Consider the following 20607-nt stretch of genomic DNA (forward strand, 5'->3'; position numbering starts at 1 on the left):
CATCTACCTCCGTTCAAGATTCCCTTCCTTTGAAGACCTGATTTTCTCAGATTTTTGGGCAAACATGAACAAGGTTACTCTTTTTTCTAGATTGTGTGTCACTTTTTTTTGTTTGTTTGTTTGCTTAATGCCCAGCCAACCACGAAGGGCCATATCAGGGCGGTGCTGCTTTGATATATAATGTGCGCCACACACAAGACAGAAGTCGCAGCACAGGCTTCATGTCTCACCCAGTCACATTATTCTGACACCGGACCAACCAGTCCTAGCACTAACCCCATAATGCCAGACGCCAGGCGGAGCAGCCACTAGATTGCCAATTTTAAAGTCTTGGGTATGACCCGGCCGGGGTTCGAACCCACGACCTCCAGATCACGGGGCGGACGCCTTACCACTAGGCCAACCGTGCCGGTCATTGTGTGTCACTGTGTCAACTGTCATGTACTCTGTGTGTGTGTGTGTGTGTGTGTGTGTGTGTGTGTGTGTGTGTGTGGAAATCTCTCCACGCACACAGTAACTTAAGACCCCCTTAAGTTACAGTTCAACACGGAAATGTAACCTAAGGCGTGTGAATTGTCACTTAACAGTGTGATATGTCACCTAGATCTCAAATGTGGAAAAGCCGCTTATGATGTTGAATTGTACCTTTGTTGAATTGTAACCCGAAGTTGAAATGCAACTTAAAGAAATATGTTGAAATGTCTCCTAATGTATTGAAATGTAACTTAATGTACTTCTATACGAAAAGAATGTTTAAAGTCTTCTTTTCATAAACATCATCTATAAAAACATGTTGTGCATTTCTGTGTACATGATTTGTGGTAATATCATGATCAAATATCTGTGGCTTCTAATCGGAAATTGTCCATCGATCGGCAGTACTATACACACTATTGCTTTTCAGGTTGACGATATCACTGAATAAAAAGTAAATAGTAGATATGGGCTGTTTATCCCCGAGTACACAGTACTAGGGTCCTGCAGACTTTAATTGTGTGTCTAGTCTGTCTGTCTGTTCGTCTCGACTTAACAGCTTATTGCTGGGAAACTACTGGGCGCAGTTCGTTCAAAAGTTGATACACTAACTTGATAATAGGTCCGATTGATCGTATTAAAACTTCATAATGTTACCTGGGACCTAAATGCGAAATATTCCACAAAAACGACTCTTAACGGGGGGAGGTTTGGCGGTTGGAGTACAACTGCCGTGCAGCTAATGGAACAGCCAGCTAGCTGGTGCGAATCACGTCTGCCTATGGCCAAAGTGATCCGGGATCGATTCCCGGCATGGGCGGTCTATTTTTTTTTTTTAAGTCTTGTTTACTATTGTTTATTATGAACGTTTTAATGTTTTATTTCACTCTAATAATTTTTTTAATTGTGTAAAATAAATAAATAATTTTTTTTAAATTCTTGTTTACTATTGTTTATTATGAACGTTTTAATGTTTTATTTTACTCTAATAATTTTTTAAATTTTGTAAAATAAATAAATATTTTTTTTTTTAAATCCACGTGCACAAGACGAAAGCACGTCCGCCTATGGCCAAAGTGATCCGGGTTCGATTCCCGGCATGGGTGGTCTATTTGTTTGTTTTTTTTTGCTTTTGTTTTTTTAAATTCTTGTTTACTATTGTTTATTATGAACTTCTTAATGTTTTATTTTACTCTAATAATTTTTTTAATTGTGTAAAATAAATTAAATTTTTTTTTTTAAATCCACGTGCACAAGACAAAAAATTTCATACTGGGGGAGCGAGCCAGTCTGAAGAGTACTCGGGTCCAGCGCCAGCGTTTTTTATTTTGGGTTGTGACTGATGATTTTTCATTTCCCCCGTAAATTCCGCACACACTGTCACTTAAGATAACTACAGAGTTCAATAATAATCATCACAGACGAGCATTTTCTTCACAGCTGCACGAGGCAAAGGGCAAAAGTTAACAGTGTCTTCAAAGTTTGTCAATAACATAAGTGTCACAGAACAAACGATCAATCCCAATAACATTTCATATGGGTGTTGAACTGTCTCTTAAAACGACTTAGGCACTACCCAAAATTTAAATATGCGAGCAATATTATTTTCACTTTTTTACAAACAAAAGTAGTAGCAAATGACATGTTCTAAACGAATGACAGCCATATGTGTCGAGTGAACCTGTTGTGATGTTGACCGAAACTTAAGTTACAAATCAACAATTTCGTGTGTGTAAATTTATCAACATTCATTTTGTAAAAAAAAGTATCAAAAACCATTTTTCTATGTTTGTCTTTTTCTGTGTTTACTTTATACATGTAAAAGACGGCGCATGCCAAGTAGGTAATCATTTTGAGAAACCGTTTGGTTGTAATAACACTTTTTCCTTCGGATTTGACTTTCGTTATTTTCCCAGCTCAAAGCAACACAAGACGTTGTCAAGACTCACATGTTAAGGCTGACATCTCTCAGAACCGGAAAAAACCGTGTGTGTAAATTTCAAACTGGTAAATCTTAATCAAATGAACTAATTTGGCGACCATTTTACCCCTTTATCATTAAATTTGCTAATGAGAATCAAAAATGAATAAGTATAGTCGTTAAGTGACATTTATTGGAATGCGATTATTGGAAGCAGATAAGGTCGTTTTATAAAACAAGTTGGATTTTTATACCTATCTTGATATTGTAAAATCACATTTAATCAAAATCTGCATTTAGATTAAAACAATAGTCTCCGTGTGTGTGCCAAAGCTTAGGTTACATCTTCCACACGCGTCAGGTATGTGTGTGTGTGTGTGTGTGTGTGTGTGTGTGTGTGTGCGTGCGTGGTGCGTGCGTGCGTGCGTGCGTGTGTTTCTCTATCACGCACAACCCCCTAGCCAAAAAATTGATCAGTTACCCCACCTGCTGTGCCTGCAGGCAAGTTTCTGTGTCATGTGATTTAATAATAATTAATATAAAACACAAGAATAAAACCGTTTCATTTGTCTGGCTTAAAACGTAAAGAAGACAACGACCCCCACAATGATATATAGGGCAACAACAAAAATATATGCAACCTTCCTTCTGTCACATGATTTTATGGGCAAAAATGTAATACAACCTTTATTTTTCAGGTTTGAATGTAGAACAGACATTGACACCTACATAACATATTAAAGCCCTGCTGAGAAAAAAAAAAAATGTTAATATCGCCTTACAGAATGAATTATCAATGAAGGCCATCTATATCTACACTACTCGTCATAAAAAACTTTATACATGTATGCGTATGAGGGCAGATCTTTCTGATGAGGCCGTTTATCGTAAAACCAATTATATGACTGGAAAGGCCGTTTATTCCCCTAACTTATTCAGAAAACAGATTGAGTTTACATGACGTAGTGTCGATACAGTGGAACCTACAATACAGACACACCCCAACATCAAATTCGCAAAATCAAGGTTCCCGCGTTGACAAAAAATCAGAACTGCTAAAACGAAACATGTTTAGCATGTCCTTAGACGGAACAATCAAATCTGCATCCAAATCAGTCAGTTGTGTTCACATATCATGTCTACCAAGGACGCTTCGGCATGCTGAGCGGTGTAGGTGTCAATCCTCTCAGGAGGCATAAAAGGCAGTTTTTGAAGCCGTTTTAGCGGGTAATGAGACAAAAAATGATACATTTGAGTAACTCGCCAACGCATTGCCTTCAAACTTTCAGAGATTTGTGCTAACACGTGCCGTAAAGTAAATACGGAATTTCAAGCACACTAACTGACATCACGCAGTCGACCCCACCCAATTGGTCAAGAGTACAACAGAGCGTCGAGTGCCTGTATCACGAGTTGGTCACAAAACTAGCCTTGTAAAGGCAACCATTCTACATGCACCTCAATCAAACCTGTTCTAATCTGTTCAAAATAAGTTGATTTCAATATGCATGTCTTCTTGTGTTCAAATCTGTGTCTGTTGAGTTAAATATCTGTGGATTAGTTCGAAAAAGTCGGTTGTCGGCGAAACGCGAAACGTGACACAATTCACACACTACACTTTGAAGCTGCATGTTCGCTTTACCAGAGACAATTTGAAACTGAATCAATCATATCATGTTATGAAAGACAAAACAGTTCAATGCAGGTTTACTGTCAGGACGAACGAATGACCGGCGATGTGTATAATTGCGTTCAAAGGACGGCTGTTTGCGCGTAACCGTCGCGTTAGTTTTTCGTACCGAGTTCGTCTTCATTTTAACAACGAGTTGGAAGTCTCGCGTAGGTGGGAAACAGCATGATTTTAAAGCTTCTGTCGCTGCCTTCATTTCGGCATAGGACTTTAAGCGGTTTCTTGATTCCACTCTACATAGCAGTCCAAGGGAAAAATAATTGAAAACCGCGTAAATGTTATGTTACGCGCATGCAACAAAAAACGATCCCTCACTAGGACGTGAACGAGATTTTGCGTAAGCGGCGGCCATTTTGAATATTGTTTACAAAAGAGCTGATCACATGCTGTTTTGGTCGAAGCATTGATGGATCATTGTGGCGAAAAAGCATGAGGTAAGTTTTGCTGTTTATGGTTACGTTCATGCAGTTTTGTCAGTGAAAGACATGAAATGCAAGTAAAGTGACCAAAATACATTATCATTTTTATGAACAACGGCATGAACGTGAAAACAGTGTTAGCAGGGGTTATCTTAGTCGCATTTGGAATTGTGGAAAATGTTTGTTGATTTGTTATGAGCACATGTTTGTGAGTGACCATGCTTACTTTTGGTGTTACTGTTTTTAATGTTACATGCGTGAATGTGTTTGCTTTAGGAGAATGATTTTTACATGGTTTTTAGCGAGAAGACCAATTTTGGACGTAGTGTTGTGAGATCTCGAAGGATTAAAAAAAATTGTTACGACTTACCATTTTTTTACCATCTTGACGCGTGAATGTAACTTAACACGAAAGTACATATCGTTAACGTTACGTACAAGCAAGTGCTGCATTCATTTTAGATCGGGGAAATTTTAAAGGAAATCAAATATGCAATAATCTGAACATTTGCATTCTCGATGAATGTGGATGGCCCTGGTACGATCTTAAACCCAAGTTTGAATGTTCTGTTCGTACGTAACCTAACGCAATCACAGTGACAACATGCCCGTGTAAAGTTACATGCTAACTATCACCTTGTTGATGGAAACTGAATCTGCAAGTACCTGTCTGATTTTTCAAGATGATGCGTTTTGAATGGCGATCTTTAACTTCAGTTTGTGTTTTCGCCTGCACAAGGGATGTTTTAGTGATATATGTGTTTGTATGTAACTTTACTCCATAAAGAGTGGTGTTAAGTTACACTCATGTATTTTTCATCACACATAGGAGCTTTTTAATACAAATGAATTGTTTGCTTCATGGTAACATTTGAATTATAATTGTGCATTATGTTACATGCAGTAAAAACGTGCATGCAAGTAACTTAACACGACAAATGCATGTTATGTACCTGCAGTCATACTGACATTTTCAAATGGCATTGCTAAGATGAACTCAGGATTTCATTGACTGGTTCAATCCCACTTTGAAAGGTGACTGGATGGAAACAGTCAACAATTTTGCTTTTCAAACTGTTTAATGCTTCAAAATAGATTAAAGGTGTTTGCATGTAACATGACACCATAGGTTTTGTGTAAAGTTACTTTCAAACGTATCTTGAAGAATTTCACATTTTTGTGCACACTAATTGCACACTATAATGTTCAAAGAGTGGATCATTTAGTACAAGCATTTTTTTTAAACATGTGTTTGAATGTCACATAACACAAACATAATCATAGACTAAGGGATTATTCGGTGTTAAGTTACATGTATGAGTAAAAATTGCCGTCAACATAGTTTATTATCTTTTCTTTCTTTTCTGTGGATGCTTTTTTTTTTAAGGCTGCTTAACAACCAAGATATGGTTTAATGCAGGTCAACAAACAAACAAAAAACCCACTTAATCTATTGCTTGAATGTAACTTGACTCGGTAAAAACAAAAATTCACAAAGAAGGTGAGTGTTTTCAGACTAAGAGTGAATAATTATGTATTAGGATGAGTTTTAACAGTATGTGTTTGAATCACAATGTAACATAACACACACATGATCAACAGCATTAGGAATGCTATTTCAGGACACAAAAAAGTTTGTTTCATCGGTCCAGCATTTAATTATTTTTAAATTTTCTTCCTTCCCTGGACACTATCAACTGAGACAACATCCAGTGAAGTTTGCAGAACAGAGTGGTGTGGACTCAGCTGACAATACTGTGACCTGCATTTCCAGGGGTAAGAGTACAAGGACTTCAATACATTCAGGAAGAAATTGTGAGAATTGAGGCACTGGGGATTTATTTTTTTTGTTTGTTTTAGTACCGATGATACTAGTTTTTGTTTAAATGTACACGAATATATTAACATGCATGGTAATTTATGTTTAATTCAATCAAATTGATGATTTTCATGAGATTAGTTATGTGGAACTGGTACGCTTTGAATATCACCTCGGAATTTCTTGTTATTTTGTGTTGCAGATTCAAGCCCTCATTGGTGATGGTGCAGAAGTACATTTCCTGAAGAAACAGCGTGAAAGCAAACGGACTTCTATGTGTGGCCCTTTGTTCCCATGCACTAAGATTTCTGAAGCTGTACTGTTGTCATGTATTTGTTTAGCATGAGGTCAACCAGCCTAGATGCATTCCCTCCATAATAAAAAAAAACAATAAAAAATAATACGAGTGGGTGGAACGCTGTTTTGTTAATATTTCAAAACTGTCATTGATTTTCATGTATGCAGAGGCTCTTCTATTCCATCTGTCAGTGCCACATCTGTGGTTAGCAGCTTCATGTTTGTTTTTGAGTTCATGTTGTGCTGTTGTCTAGTTACAATCTGAAAGATAGGAAAGGCTGGTTGGTAGCAAAGTTTGGTTGGTAGGACATTTTTGGTTGTTGCCCAATGTTTTGTCTAACATTTGCTGTTTTGTTTGATTATTTCTCTTTTGATTACTAAGGTGTAGCTGAAGTAATAACAAAAGTTGAATGGATATGTTTGCCTTTCCCTTATTCGGGATAGTTTGTTTGTTGCCTAAAACTGGCTCTGAATCCACTTAAATTCAATTATTTCACTGTCTTAAGCACTCAATAGGTCATTCAATATTAAGAGAATGTTTTCTTCAATTACTAGTACGATTTAAGTGATTAAGAGGCTGTATAACAATTATTTCACCTTCAAATAGCACTAGTTGGTGTAAAGTTACTTGCATACGTCTTTTCTTGTTATTTATTCTTTCCCTTTATCACTTGGACTCACATTTTTGGATGTGAAATATGTTTATATCTATGTATTTACTTGTAGAACATTTAATTCTGGATGGATTTCTTTTTCTGGTGAAAAATGGGTAAGAAAAAGGATAGGTCACAGTGTTATGTTACATGCATGTATTGCTAGGTTTTCTATTTTATACATTAAAACGAGTAAAACAATTGTTGGGATACTTTAACCTTAATTAATACTTTAACTGAAGTATTTCATACCTTGACAATGTAGGAGCCTTTAATACAGTACATTTACTTAGTCATTTTACATTGAAATTAGGAACGCCTGATGTTGTAAATGCATGGTACATTATAACATAATTCAGAAATTGGAAAAATGAACTTTTTCTTCTTACAATTAAATATAAAGATAAGGCTTAACATATTTGAAGACTTTTTGTTTGTTTATTTTACTTAAATATGTTACTTTTTTAACATTGTGAGTCAAATGTTCTGCTTTGTGTAAAGTTACGTACATGCAACAGTTACATGCAGTTTTCAATACTGTATCAGACTAGAACACTGTTGTTATGATTTAATCATTGAAAGTACACTTGTAGCAGGCTGTTAAAGTTAAATAAAGACCTGGAATTAAACTGGATTTGTTTTAAGTTGATGTTGATTGAAAGGGTCACGGTGTTACCGTTACATGCAAACCAAATACATTTTCTTCAAATACTACTCAGTAAATAGCCCATTTGAAATTTCTTTTGGTAGGAAGTATCAAGATAACTATATGCTCCAATTTAAGTAAAAAAGATTGTTTTATGACAAAATTATATTTGTCATGCTCATGTCACAGAGACTGGACACTATTCTGTACTCTTGACCAATTGTCAATGTGTTGTGGTAAAATAGATGCTCGAGAACCTTCCATGTTTTGTCTTTGGAATATCTGATTGAAAACAGGTATGTGAACAAGCCTGTTTAAGTTTGATTATTGACACTTTTTGTCAAAGTGCTCATGTCCCATAACTGTTGCCAAGTATCATGGACGTGCACATATATATACCCAACAAAAACAGTCTCATTGCATGTTCAGTGCAGGTATTGGATGCGATCATGTTATTCCGCTGGGGGAAAGGGCTTTGAACAGTAAATAAGTAAGCTATGTATAATGCATGCCACATTTTTTTCTAAACGCTAGCGCGATCCCTGTGACTTACCTGTCAGGGTAGAAAGTTCCAGAAGCAGCCACCAGTGGCTTGGAGTCGGTCTGCGAGGAAGGGACCGAGGACGTGGTCATGAGTTTGCTGATCACCTCCGTCTGGCTGATGACTCTATCCACGATGTCCTGCACCGAGATCGTCCCGTCGGTTGCTGACGGCGCCGAAGAAGGCGGCTCAGGAGGTTTAGTCACCCTCGAGGTCCATACCTGATTCTTGGTCTCGGCCGCGCGTTCAGCCAGAGCTTTCTGCTTCTCCTTCTGCTCCTCCTCCTCGGTAATGGAGGAAAAGCTTCGCTCCACCGCCTTCACGATGTGGTCCATAAAACACACAGCCATGGGTTCCACCTTTTTGTCGGAGCTGCTTTCACCGCTCGTCTTGCTGCTCTCCCCCTTGCTCGCCTTGTCACCGTCCGCTTCAGGACGCTTTCCCGTTTCGGCAGGTGCATTGTCCCCCCCTGTGATCTGAGGCAGAATACGCTTTTCGATGGGAATGTTCTTCAGCTCCACCCCCACTCCGAGAGAGCTATCCAGCACTCGGTCGATGATGGTTTTCAGTCGTACCGAGGTGACACTATCACTGGTGCTAGCACCATCGTTGTTGCTTTTAGCTTTGTTGCCGTCCTGACCGGGCTCGCTGTTGGAACTGTCATCGTTGGCACGAGCGGGGCTGGCTTTCGCTTGGTTGGACGAGGCTGAGGAGGAGTTCTCCGCAGTACCGGGCATGTCCTCTCTGCTCTGAGTGCTGGGAGGTCTCACCGCTTCAGCCGGGGCTGCGTCCAGCGCAACAGATTTGTTAGCGTCTTTTTGTGCACTGCTTTCACCACTACCTAAGGCACTAGCTGGCGACATCGTAGAGTTTTTTTCAGCAGTCCTATCGGTGCCCTTGTCTGCAGCTGTGCCGGCTTCCTGTAAACCTTTGTTACCGTCTCTTTCCGCCTGGGCTGGTTCAGCACTGGATTTACTATCACTGCCATCCTCCTCAGGAACAGTGATGACCTCAATGTTTTGGGACGTCCTTACCGAAGTGGGTCTGTGTGAAAGAGGAGAGAGGTCATCATCGTCTGGCGATGTCCCTGCCAGGCAGTTCTCGATGTAATTGTCTATGGCTGCGCGTACTGACTGCGTCTGCATATCCATGGCTTGCTGATTGCTGCTTTTGTTGGCAGGTCTTGGAGAGTTGGACGAGGGTGCTTGATCTTGGCTGGGGTTGGTGCGGAAAGAAGCAGAGCTGGAAGTGCTGTTGCCTGGCGTGGGGTGGATCGGTTTGGAGGTACCGAAGGGCTTGGGAGCCATCGACTGGTTTTGACCCATGGCAATGCCCCCCTGCTCAACCTGCACACATACACCAATGGATGTGTTTAGACACAGAAGTACATAATTGCAGAAGCAGCTTCAGCTAAAGGCTAATGTCTTTGAAAAACTGCTGACGACAGTCTAACAAAATGGATCGATGCATAAATGTTATTTTATCTTTTACCAAAAATGTGGCATTTGACACAGATCTAGACTGTCTTTTTTCACCTCGACCACTATCGCCAAACGCTCGTCAAAAATACTAGTAACGAACAGTCATTTACAGTGGAATCCCCCTTTTGAAACCCCCCAAGTTAAGACTCCCTCCCTTTTAAGACCCTGTTTTCTCAGACTTTCTGTTCATTACCTCTTCAACATTGTTCAGACTCCCTCCTTTAACATTTTTCAGACTCCCTCCTTTTTAAGACACGATTTTCTCAGATTTTTAGAGGTCTTAAAAGGGGTTTCTACTGTACTCAAATCACAGTACGTTACAGAAAGTGAGAAACACCTTGCTCGCTCGTACCTGCTCTTGTAGCTCCCACTCCCACCATCAGCCTTGAGTTAATTCCATTGGCCACGGAAATGATCTGCACAAAGTCTTCTGCAGCAAACGGTCCCTTGACCATGAAGCTCTGTTGCTCTCTAATTCAGTACCTGGATGCTTGTTGCGTTCACATTTCCTTCAACCTGGAACAACAAGAAGGCAATAATGCAATCAATGGTATGTTAACATTAAAATGATTCCAAAATAAAGACTTGATCAACCTGGAATGAGAAGGAAATAATGCAATCAATGGTATGAAAATCAAAATGATGTCGAAATAAAGACTCAACCGGGAACAACGAGAAGGCAAAAATTCAATCAATGGTATGAACATTAAAATGATTCCAAAATAAGGACTCCATCAACCTGGAATGAAGGCAATAATGCAATCAATGGTATGAAAATCAAAATGTCAAAATAAAGGCTCAACCTGGAACAACGAGAAGGCAATAATGCAATCAATGGCATGAAAATCAAAATGATGTCGAAATAAAGACTCATCCATGAGTGACGTACATTTTGGAGGTTTACAAGAAGGGTTGCTCTCGCTGTTGGGCGGCTGATATGGACAATTCTAAGACTTATAGATCCTATAAGCATTTTCCCTGGTGTACGTCACACTCATGAGAACTTGGAACAAAAAGTATCTCTCCGTGAGAGCTCAAGCCACAACACAAATTGTCATAAGAACAAATAGGAATGCAAATCATCTCATGTCCACCTCTGATCGGAACACAATAATCTCAATAACCAAATGCAACTCAACTTATTCTTTAAATACAAAGCACAAAAAATACCTTTATACAGTGGACAGCAAATTCAAGGCTGTCTTGTTGGGCCAATGAAATTAATGTCTTGTCTTAAAAACAACAGTGGCCAACACAAAACTTTGGGCCAGTCACTGAACAAAACCAGTTAAGTAACCAAGACAACAAGCATTTCTAGTTTTCGCAAGAAGTTATAAAACTGCGAGCGTGCAATTACAGCAAACAAGACCTCTCTTTTCTCTTGAGAAGAGAAAAGGTCTGAAAATTAGCAGTCAGTTAGTTATCAATCAATCAATCAATATGATGCTTATATCGCGCGTATTCCGTGGGTACAGTTCTAAGCGCAGGGATTTTATTTTTATATTTTTTTTATATTTTATGCAATTTATATCGAGCACATATTCCAAGTGTCACCAAATGGTAAACAACCATATTTTAAGCTGATATTAAGTCACCCAAGTTGGAGGTCTCATTAGAGGTTGGGATACTCATATTGAAAGCAGTAAATTTAAAAAGAAAGCGGAAAATAGTAAAGAGTGTGGAATAAATTACGCTTAAATTCCACATCTATTAAATTCAAAAACTTGCTGATATGAACCACTAAATGACTAAATGTTCACTGCCATAAAAGTGCATTGAACTGGAAGCCTTTAGAATGTTTCCTGAACCCTGAAACCTGACCCAGACCTGTTTACCCCAAAAACTTCAGAAGCCAATAATAGTAATCTGATGACTAAATAGTAACCCAGGAGTTACAAATGCCAACATCAGCAATATAAACCTAAGTTGAAGCACATTTGAAAATCGTAATCCGGACTCAAATGGAGTATTTTTCCCCAAAATCCTTAAAAAATAGTTATAAATTACTCCAAAATAGTAAGGGTAAACAGGTCTGCCTGACCATAACTATGTAAAGTTCATCAATGGAAATTTAGCAAAAAGTGTCAGTGTTTTTCTTGTTCTGCATTCATATTTAAACCAGTATGACTCCTACAAACACTGAAAGTGAAATTTGCATTCATAGTATAAACCTATGACTCCCACATACTCTGACATTTCTTACAAGTATAAACTTTTACCTGAACGACCGTTTTCTAGGCCGCCCAAATTCGGCAGCAATAAACCGTTCAATCAAGTCACTACATGCATGAGGAATGAGCCATTTAAAACATTCACCAAAACAACACATCAGTATAACCTAACAATTATGTTCTATCAGAACACACCACACCAGTTTATCCAATAAGCTTGATCAAGGAAGATAATACGAACACCAAACACAGGCAGGTCACATCATACCATACGCAGATAAAACAAAAACAAGGACCACTAAACACTGGCAGGTCGCATCATACCATACCCAGATAAAACAAAAACAAGGACGCCATAATAATACCTTGCTGAGACGCCTACCAGATAAAATAAAAATAAGCCCTGTCATAACATATCACTATCTTACCAACAGGGAGCATAATTTTATCTTACCAAAGAACCTGTGACGTGCCTTATCTATAAGTATAATGCCCTTCACCTTCACATGAGCTCAAATTTTGTCGCAGATACTGCATCAGTGACCTTTTTCAACTATGTGAGCCTACTAGTGCGCACTGATTTTAAACTGTAAACGCCCAGCCCAGTGCAGACTGTTCTGACTAAGGAGTGCTAACACAAGTTATTAAAAACTAGGACAGACTTATTCAATTACCCCTGCTTAACTTTTAGTTCACGTCCGCTTTGAAAGCATTCAGTCGCACAGCCTAGCAAAATGTGAAGCCTTGCCACTGACGCACACTGTTTCACATACTTAGATTAAAACATACAAGATGAAAGTAAAACTTTGCAAATGAGTCTTAGACACTGGAAGAATCATCAGCCCAAAAAGTATAGTTTGTTCAGAGGACTGTACCAACTCTCGAGCTGCAGAGCTGGCGTCCCTTGAATTGGTGTAGTATTTTCAAAGGACACATTTTCACACTTAAGTACGTTGACATTACAACATTGGAACAACTACAGAACTGAAACAGTAACAGTTTTCTAACGCTTACCCGTTATCATTGGAGTAAATAATAGATATATAATGTATATATATACTTGGACACGAGTGTTCAAGAAAGAACAAACTTGTATTATAAAGTCTTAATCTGGGAGCCATGAGTTAAATCACCTTGCTGACTGACTCACTCTCAGTATTACGTTTAGGTACTGGTGATATTTATTGTCAAACACCTATTACTTCTCCTTCTGTGTCAAACTTAAGATCACTTGCATTAAAGTCTCCAAGAAAAGTAAACCCATCTTCAGCCACTGTTCACAACACAACATAAGAGCTGAGGCCTCCATAAAACTGAATCCTAACCATGTGACTAATGCGTCACTGACATGACCTCAAATCAAGACCGAGTACTAGTCTAGAACAGTTCTTTCAGAATCAAATACAAGGTGGAACATGCACGCCCTTCACTGTAAGTGTAAATGTGTAGCAGTCCGGTAAACCCTCAATCCTCGTAGGACTGACTTAAAAAGAGAGTTAAATAAAAATACTTGATTCCTTTGACATTTGTTAGGTCAACCTGACTCCGATTTTCAATCAACTTTGAAAGACCAACGCCGGCAGACGTGCACATTAAACGCTACCACTTCCGTCACTCTTTATCCTCTTATAAAATCTAGGATAAAAGATCACTGCAGAAAGTGGGAGTGTATCTTGTGAACCAATGCTTTTCAAAGACCTGCCGGAGGTTTTGTTCATGAAACCCAAGCCTTAAGTCTGGTTAGCAAAGCGCTACCTTTTGAATGCTGCCATGCTCGGCTACCACTGAACGTGAAATGCCAGTAACTGCAGATCTCTAACCCACATTGCCTTGCTGCCTTGAAAAGAAATGAAAGGCATTGAGAAGAGATTTTTGCAATGGGATAATAATTGTGCACGTCCATGATACTGGGTAACAGTTATGGGACATGAGCTGACTTCGACAAAAAGTGTCAATAATCAAACTTAAACAGGCTTCAACTTCCACATGTATACAAAAGGCCCGTTTTCAATCAGATGTTCCAAAAACAAAAGCTGGAAGCATCTATTTCATCACAACACATTGACAATTAGGTGAGGTCGACTGCGTGAAGTCATTTTGTGTGCTTTGCGTACATGTATTACAGAAGGAAACGAAAGCAAGTGAGATCGGAAAATCGTCTGCGTTCATCGCCGATCATTAATATTTTTAAAAGATCTATTGCTCAATTAATTAAGTAAGTTATAATCCAGCATACAAAATAATGTTGTTGCTGTAAAGTGTGCGCATTAGTACTTTAGACAATTCATTCTCCCTGAAGTGCTTATGGAAACGAAAGTAACTTACAACAAAAGGCTTTTTTCAATTCCATCTAGTGCATAGAAGTGAGAAGCTTTGTAATGTCCCACTTTCAAGCGCCATTTTGAGGCCATGCTTCGATAAACAAGAATTTTTTTTTTAAATCACAAACACAACTTTTTTTGCAAACACATTTTATTTCATCAGACAAAGTTGTCATACATCACATGAAACCATCAACTGAATCCAAGGCTTTGTGAGAGCAAGTTTATAGACCAGCAAAGTTAGTCACTCACTGATTTTGTAACTGTTACTCAGTATCACGGACGTGCACAATTATTAATACCTGCTCCCCTGGCAGAACAAAACCCTTTTCATCTTATTGTGGGTACCCCTTTCCTTTCGTCATTTACCATATATAAATGAAAAGTATGTGCAGGGTTTAGCCTGGGAGAAAAAGGCAATGGGACATTTGTCCCACTCAACTAAATTCGGATGGGACATTAGTCGAAGGCAAGAAGCGTCAAAGATGCATGTTTGTTTGTTTGCTTAACGCCCAGCCGACCACGAAGGGCCATATCAGGGCGGTGCTGCTTTGACATATATATATATATATAACGTGCGCCACACACAAGACAGAAGTCGCAGCACAGGCTTCATGTCTCACCCAGTCACATTATTCTGACACAGGACCAACCAGTCCTAGCACTAACCCCATAATGCCAGACGCCAGGCGGAGCAGCCACTAGATTGCCAATTTTAAAGTCTTAGGTATGACCCGGCCGGGGTTCAAACCCATGACCTCCCGATCACGGGGCGGACGCCTTACCACTAGGCCAACAGTTACTGTGCCGGTTAAAGATGCATGCATGGACGCGATTTTGACCAAAGATGCAAAATGGTGCATGCAATATGGTGCCATCTGAGAATTAACCGCTATATCGTGTTATGTGTGCATGTGTGTGTGTAATCTTATGTAAAGTGTATTTGGTGGCGCAGTGGTACGTAATCTCAATGCGCCCTTTGACGCACTGAAGGAAATTGTGATGGGACATTTTCAGATTTAATGCGCCAATGGTGTACTGAAAATGTGCTTCTTTTGGACTTAGAAAATACTATGTATACTGAAAACATACCAAAATAACTTAGCCATTTTTTGCCTGTACTGCAAATGTACTGCTTTGACTTTGTTACTTTTAATATTGCGAGTGCCAGTTGGACTTAGAAACATTTTCTGCACTGAAAATGTACCACAAACACTACGCCATTCCATCTTTCATCGAGCCATTTTCTCTAGCTGTCATCGATAGTGTAAATCAAATGCATATATATTTGACCATGTTTCAGTTAACTTAAAGCAAGACATTACAACTTGCATCTACTTTCTTAATGATATAGACGTTTGCCTTCTTCTTCCACAAACATCCAGGCACCATTCAAACTGGAATAAATACACCAGCCAAAACACACATACAATATTCCGCATTATTTATTTTAACAAGACTTAAATTAACTTATTCAAAATGTTCAATTTTTCATTTTTTCATTTTTTTTTTAACCTAAAACACAGTTTAAACTTCAAAATAAGCAGAACATAAATATGTTGCTGCATCCACTGAATAAAAGAATGTGATTAAAAAAAACTTTAAAAAAAACCCAACACCTTAGTGATTTGAAAACATTTCTGGTCCAATACTCTTGTCTGCACAAGCTTCTCACTTTTTATATTTAGTCAAGTTTTGACTAAATATTTTAACATCGAGGGGGAATCGAAACGAGGGTATGGTGTATGTGCGTGTGTCTGTGTGTGTGTGTGTGTAGAGCGATTCAGACTAAACTACTGGACCGATCTTTATGAAATTTGACATGAGAGTTCCTGGGTATGAAATCCCCGAACGTTTTTTTCATTTTTTTGATAAATGTCTTTGATGACGTCATATCCGGCTTTTCGTGAAAGTTGAGGCGGCACTGTCACGCCCTCATTTTTCAACCAAATTGGTTCAAATTTTGGTCAAGTAATCTTCGACGAAGCCCGGGGTTCGGTATTGCATTTCAGCTTGGTGGCTTAAAAATTAATTAATGACTTTGGTCATTAAAAATCTGAAAATTGTAAAAAAAAATAAAAATTTATAAAACGATCCAAATTTACGTTTATCCTATTCTCCATCATTTGCTGATTCCAAAAACATATAAATATGTTATATTCGGATTAAAAACAAGCTCTGAAAATTAAATATATAAAAATTATTATCAAAATTAAATTGTCGAAATCAATTTAAAAACACTTTCATCTTATTCCTTGTCGGTTCCTGATTCCAAAAACATATAGATATGATATGTTTGGATTAAAAACACGCTCAGAAAGTTAAAACAAAGAGAGGTACAGAAAAGCGTGCTATCCTTCTTAGCGCAACTACTACCCCGCTCTTCTTGTCAATTTCACTGCCTATGCCGTGAGCGGTGGACTACGAGTATACGGTCTTGCTGCGTTGCATTGCGTTCAGTTTCATTCTGTGAGTTCGACAGCTACTTGACTAAATATTTTCGCCTTACGCGACTTGTTCTTGTTTCAAGTAAGCTTCCAAACTAGTCTCAGTAATTGTCTTTGCCTGGTGTAAACAATGAGTCATACAAATTGTGATTGCAGACGAAAATCACTGTATTCGATCATGTATTGTGTCGCTTCGCGTGAGTGGCTAGTTCTAAACATATCGCCCAATCAAATGAAAGGAGACAAAATACACCGCCATTTTGATTTGAAGCAGCCATGATTTAAAACACTGAAACAGTGCTGTCCAGAGTGGATATTTTCCCAGGAATGCATCATGAACGAAGTTTTTGAACTGGATATCTAAGTGTGGGATCAGGGCGCACTAGTAGATGAAACCCTGTAATAAATGTGTCAGTAAAACTTTAAGCTCACTGCCTCGGGCAAAATGTCCTTTGTAACTCCTTTAGCACTTTTACAACTTATGGAACACTTTTAACAGTCGCAAATCATTCACCCTCCTGCTAAACTAGGTCGGTCATGTCATATCTTTACAATCTGTCTTCTGCGTTTTACCTGGGAGAAATGCAACCCCACACACAAACACACACACACACACACACACACACACACACACACACAGTAATGAACATACAGCAACACACACACAGTGACACACACACACACACACACCTGACAGGGGACACCATTAATTAAGCAAAGCCATTAATCATGCGTGATGCATAGTGTACTTTTCACCGCTTCTACGTGGAACGCAATATATTATTTATTATTCACTATACAGGGCAGCTTGTACTTGCTGGGCGACTGACTGTGAGCTGTTAAATAAAATCGTCATGGCACAGATAATAACAAGTCGCGTAAGGCGAAAATACAACATTTAGTCAAGCTCAGTCGAACTCACAGAATGAAACTGAACGCATTGCATTTTTTCCGTGAGACCGTACACTCGTAGCATCGTCTGTCCACCGCTCGTGGCAAAGGCAGTGAAATTAACAATCCAGAAAAGCGCGGTAGCGGTTGCGCTGAGCAGGATAGCACGCTTTATATCTCTATTCTTTTTAACTCTCTGAACGTGTTTTTAATCCAAACATATCATATCTATATGTTTTTGGAATCAGGAACCGACAAGGAATAAGATGAAATTGTTTTTAAATCGATTTCGGAAATTTAATTTTAATCATAATTTTTATATTTTTAATTTTCAGAGCTTGTTTTTAATCCGAATAGAACATATTTATATGTTTTTGGAATCAGAAAATTATGAAGAATACGATAAACGTAAATTTTGAATCGTTTTATAAAAAAATAATTTTAATTACAATTTTCAGATTTTTAATGACCAAAGTCATTAATTAATTGTTAAGCCTCCAAGCTCAAATGCAATACCGAAGTCCGGCCTTCGTGAAAGATTGCTTGGCCAAAATTTCAATCAATTGTATTGAAAAATGAGGGTGTGACAGTGCCGCCTCAACTTTTACAAAATGCCGTATGACGTCATCAAAGACATTTATTGAAAAAATGAAAAAAAACGTCTGGGGATATCATACCCAGGAACTCTCATGAAAAATGTCATAAAGATCGGTTCAGTAGTTTACTCTGAATCGCTCTACACACACACACACACACACACACAGACACACACATACACCACGACCCTCGTCTCGATTCCCCCTCCAGTCAAAACTTGACTAAATGTTTTAACGGGTTGAAAGAATGTGTGGGTGAATGAGTGGTGATGGGAGGAGGGGGGAGGGGGGGGGGAGATAGACTCAGAGAGAGAGACAGACTCACAGAGATAGAGTGAGAGAGAGAGTGTGTGTGTGTGTGTGTGTGTGTGTGTGTGTGTGTGTATGTGTGTGTGTGTGTGTGTTTGTGTGTGTTTGTGTGTGTGTGTGTGTGCACAACCCATATGCCCATGCAGAAATTTACTCTACAAAGAGGTAGTAACATGTTTGAAACTGTCTTTAGGTGGTACAAACACAGAGGTGCAATCAAAATCATTGTCTAAAGCACGACCCAGTGAAGGTGATGATTACTATGACAATGAGTCCGCATCAATGTGTTGACTCACCAGCCATGTTTCCAGGCTCAGAGGACAAAGGTCAGTTGGACCTGGTTTAAAAATATGGATAGGTCCAAATGTTTTGGCTTTGTCCCTGTAGTAGGAACATCAATGGCCAGAAGACCCCCTTCATATAGGTATGTCAAGAGAGGGGTTCACTAGTCCGAGGGTTCACTAGTCCCAGGGTTCACTAGTCCGAGAGGAAGTAATCGTCAATCAACGACTTCAATTCTTCTTCTTCCGCATCGAAAATGTTACCTGCTTTGCAAGAATTCAGCAGAAACGCTAATCTTTTCTCCATTTTCGCAGTCAATCGCAACCATAGATCTATGATCGCAACATACTAACACAAGCGGTAGAGAGGCATTATTTCCCCTTAAGACCGCTTCGACCAATCACGTGCGTGGATGTGCGTGTGCGTGCGTGTGCGTGCGTGCGTGTATTTTTCACTGCTGTGGAAACCAAATCGAAGAATATTCTCATAAAAACACTGAGTTGTTTTCATTCAAAAAGATAATGTGGTGTTTTATATTTTGACTGAAGAAATCTCAGACTATTTCCCCCAAGAAACTTAGTTATTTATATTTTGACTGAAGAAAGGATATTAAATTTATCAGGATACCGCCCCAACTGGACAATTACGAGATCGAACTGCCTACAGTTTTTAGTCATATTATGTAGCACCTCGGGTTTCCTTTTGCCCGTGAGGGTCAATTAGTTATCCCACCGACCTGAATTATGGAGAGGATCGAGCCTGGGTTGTACTACAGCCTCACACATAATTTCATTGAAATTGGTTCTCAAACATCGGATATCTATTTGCGGACACACAGACACACACACACACACACACACACACACACACACACACACACACACACACACACAGTGAAACCTATATACCGCCTTTTAAGGGGCGGTATAATAACTGGAAAATCAAGCGTCTATAGTGAACCTTCGGACTACTGAACCCTCGGACTAGTGAACCCTCGGACTAGTGGGAGTTCCCGTATGTCAAGACTATCCAACCAGGGGTATAGGACCAATGGGTCATATCAACAAAGTATGGTCAATGACCGGAGACCGTGGCTTTGGAATGACGATGTGACTCACTACCACACAGACATCCCGGTTCCCTGTCCCTTTTGTAAGCAAGCTGATACTCTTTTGTTTTGGTCGGTGAAACACACGTCATGACACCCGACACCAAAGCAAATGTGTCAGCTTAACTCCTGAAGCAGTAGGATATACCTGTCACTTTCAGGGCAAGAAATGTATACAATGTATCATTATTTTAATGTAGATCCTGATCTACTTCATGATAAGTGCACGTCTATTTTAAACTCATGCCCCCTATAGATCTTCTTTAGTGCTTAGTTTTTTCTAATTACTGCGCTGGCGCCATGGCACAGACATGGACCCTTTTCCACTTTTATGTCCAGTGCAGATCTTAATCTACTGAAGTTTATTCTTCTAAAAGACTGTAGCCACAGATACTAGACATTTCAGCCATTAGTGTAATGTAGAACAATATCTATTTTATGTTAAGTTCAGATCTATCATCTTAAGTGCAGATCTATCATACTATCATGTCAACTGCAGATGTTAAATCTACTTCAAATGGGAATGTTTAGTCTTCTAAGT

The 20607-nt window shown here is 39.0% G+C and overlaps 1 protein-coding gene and 1 long non-coding RNA gene across 2 annotated transcripts in view; one reads left to right on the top strand and one right to left on the bottom strand.

Annotated features, from left to right (window-relative positions):
* Positions 1 to 20607, bottom strand: part of LOC138947311 (uncharacterized) — a 58224-nt gene that overhangs the window by 6190 nt on the left and 31427 nt on the right. Inside the window, exons 2-3 of the mRNA XM_070318759.1 lie at positions 10294 to 10457; positions 8473 to 9806 (exon numbers count right to left, since the gene is read on the bottom strand). Coding sequence (XP_070174860.1) covers positions 8473 to 9785 — 1313 coding nt within the window. The 5' untranslated portion in view covers positions 9786 to 9806; positions 10294 to 10457. The remainder of the gene's footprint in view (positions 1 to 8472; positions 9807 to 10293; positions 10458 to 20607) is intronic.
* Positions 5336 to 7902, top strand: LOC138947312 (uncharacterized). The gene is made up of 2 exons (XR_011449615.1): positions 5336 to 6280; positions 6526 to 7902. It is a non-coding gene; the product is annotated as an uncharacterized lncRNA (long non-coding RNA).

Source organism: Littorina saxatilis, linkage group LG14, assembly GCF_037325665.1.
Source record: "Littorina saxatilis isolate snail1 linkage group LG14, US_GU_Lsax_2.0, whole genome shotgun sequence".
In the NCBI taxonomy this organism is placed as follows: domain Eukaryota; kingdom Metazoa; phylum Mollusca; class Gastropoda; order Littorinimorpha; family Littorinidae; genus Littorina; species Littorina saxatilis.